Source organism: Aplysia californica, unplaced genomic scaffold, assembly GCF_000002075.1.
Source record: "Aplysia californica isolate F4 #8 unplaced genomic scaffold, AplCal3.0 scaffold00137, whole genome shotgun sequence".
NCBI classification, from domain to species: domain Eukaryota; kingdom Metazoa; phylum Mollusca; class Gastropoda; order Aplysiida; family Aplysiidae; genus Aplysia; species Aplysia californica.
The window spans coordinates 1,013,847-1,015,652 of record NW_004797407.1 but is presented as its reverse complement, the minus strand read 5'-3'; the positions used below and the strand labels follow the sequence as shown (position 1 = coordinate 1,015,652).

At 40.9% G+C, this 1,806-nt stretch overlaps 1 protein-coding gene across 2 annotated transcripts in view; it reads left to right on the top strand.

Moving 5' to 3' along the window:
* LOC101849609 overlaps positions 1-1,806 on the top strand; it is a gene marked incomplete in the record, with an annotated part of 41,365 nt that overhangs the window by 27,437 nt on the left and 12,122 nt on the right. For both annotated transcript variants that reach the window (XM_035969327.1, XM_013081598.2), the window contains 1 exon segment: positions 806-850. In XM_035969327.1, the coding sequence (XP_035825220.1) occupies positions 806-850 (45 nt within the window).

The window sequence follows — 1,806 nt, the reverse complement described above, 5'->3', positions numbered from 1 at the left end:
ACAATTTTTTTAATCGTCGACAGCGCTTTTTGCACCCGCTCCCCAAACACACACACACACACACACACACACACACACACACACACACACACATACACACACACATACACATACACACACACACACAAACAAAAACACAATTTACTGTAATGCCGTTTCATTACTTTTTGTGTTTGTGTTGTTGTTGTTGTTGTATTTGTTGTTGTTATTATATATTGTCATCAATATTGCTATTAATCTTTTTTTAGTATTATTGTGACCACCATTACCATTATTACCTTTGCTATGGATAATATAATTATTTCATCATTGTTTTATTATTATTTATTACTGTAATTTTATTTTTATACGTATCATTAGCATTATTGTCACCATTATTACTATTGTCCATATCAATACTACCACTTGTTATTATTATCTACATCTGCAACTACAATAACTTGTTCTACAAAATAACAACAACAACAGCAGCAACAGCAACAACAACAGTGATACTGCTGCTGCTACTACATGTACTCCTTCTTCTACTACCACTACAACTACTACAACTACAACTACCACCACCACCACTCACAACTCACCACTACCACTACAACTGCCACCGCACTACTACCACCACCACCACCACCACCACCGCACTACTACCACCACCACCACCACCACCACTACTTACTACTACTACTACTACTACTTACTACTACTACTACTACTTACTACTACTTACTACTACTACTTACTACTACTTACTGCTACTACTACTACAGTACTTGATATTGGTATCAATAACATGTTCACATCTTTACAGGCAATAGAAAATGCGCGCGATGAAGCCAAGAAAAGTGACGAACAGGTAGGTTTATGGGAAGAGATGAAGGCGGTTGTTTCTTTCGCTTCAGTGAGAGTTTTACGGCATTTGCGACACAGCTCTTTATTACGCTATAAAGATTAAAGGCGTTATTGGTCAGTAAATGGGTGGTTGGAGGGCCCCCTTGGTAGGTTCTACTTCTTTACTTTCCCCTCCGCTGTTTCTGTCTGTGTGTCTTATTTTTCCCCAGCACGGTATGACCATTATTGTGTCGATGTGCTTCTCTTTACTCAAACAAACAAACTGATAAGTAACATACATGTAGGCCTACAAAGAAAAGAAGGAGGAACAATAAGGACGATTGGTGTTTTCTGAAAATGAAATGAAATGGTATGGGTTTAACGCCCCTATCAACACTATTCGGTTATTTAAGAGGCGGGGCCTCCTAGTTTAACGTCCGTCTCCGAAAGGACCGAGCCAAGTGTAGATAGTATTCGTGTAAAGTGCCTTTCCCAGGGACACAACGTCGGACTGAGCTGAGGCCCGAACCCCCGAACCCCTAATCTCACGATTACGAGTCCGGTAGCCTAACAACTAGGCTACCGACGCCACTTGGTGTTTTCTAGTCTGGCAAAGTTTTGGTAATTTGGTTATTGTCGTTTGTGTGTGTGTGTTTATTTATAGCTGTTACTGTTCTCCTTGATTCCCCATGTAAACTTTCTAATTGTCTATGTTCAGGGGGGTTTTCTATTTGATTAATTGCGTAAACCTGCCTCTGTTTTGTGTATAATATTGTGGGTGTCGTCTCATTGATTTGGGACAGTGTTCTAGGGGCGAGAAAGGGTGGAAAGAGGTAGAAAATTGGGAAAGGGAGTGAGAAAACAGAGAGAGGGAGGGAAAAAATGAAGAGGGGGGGTAAAGGGAAAGTGGGGAGGGAGAGAGAGGGGATAGAGAGATAATGGACAAGGGGTGGAGAGAGTGTGTATGAGAGAGAGGGGGGG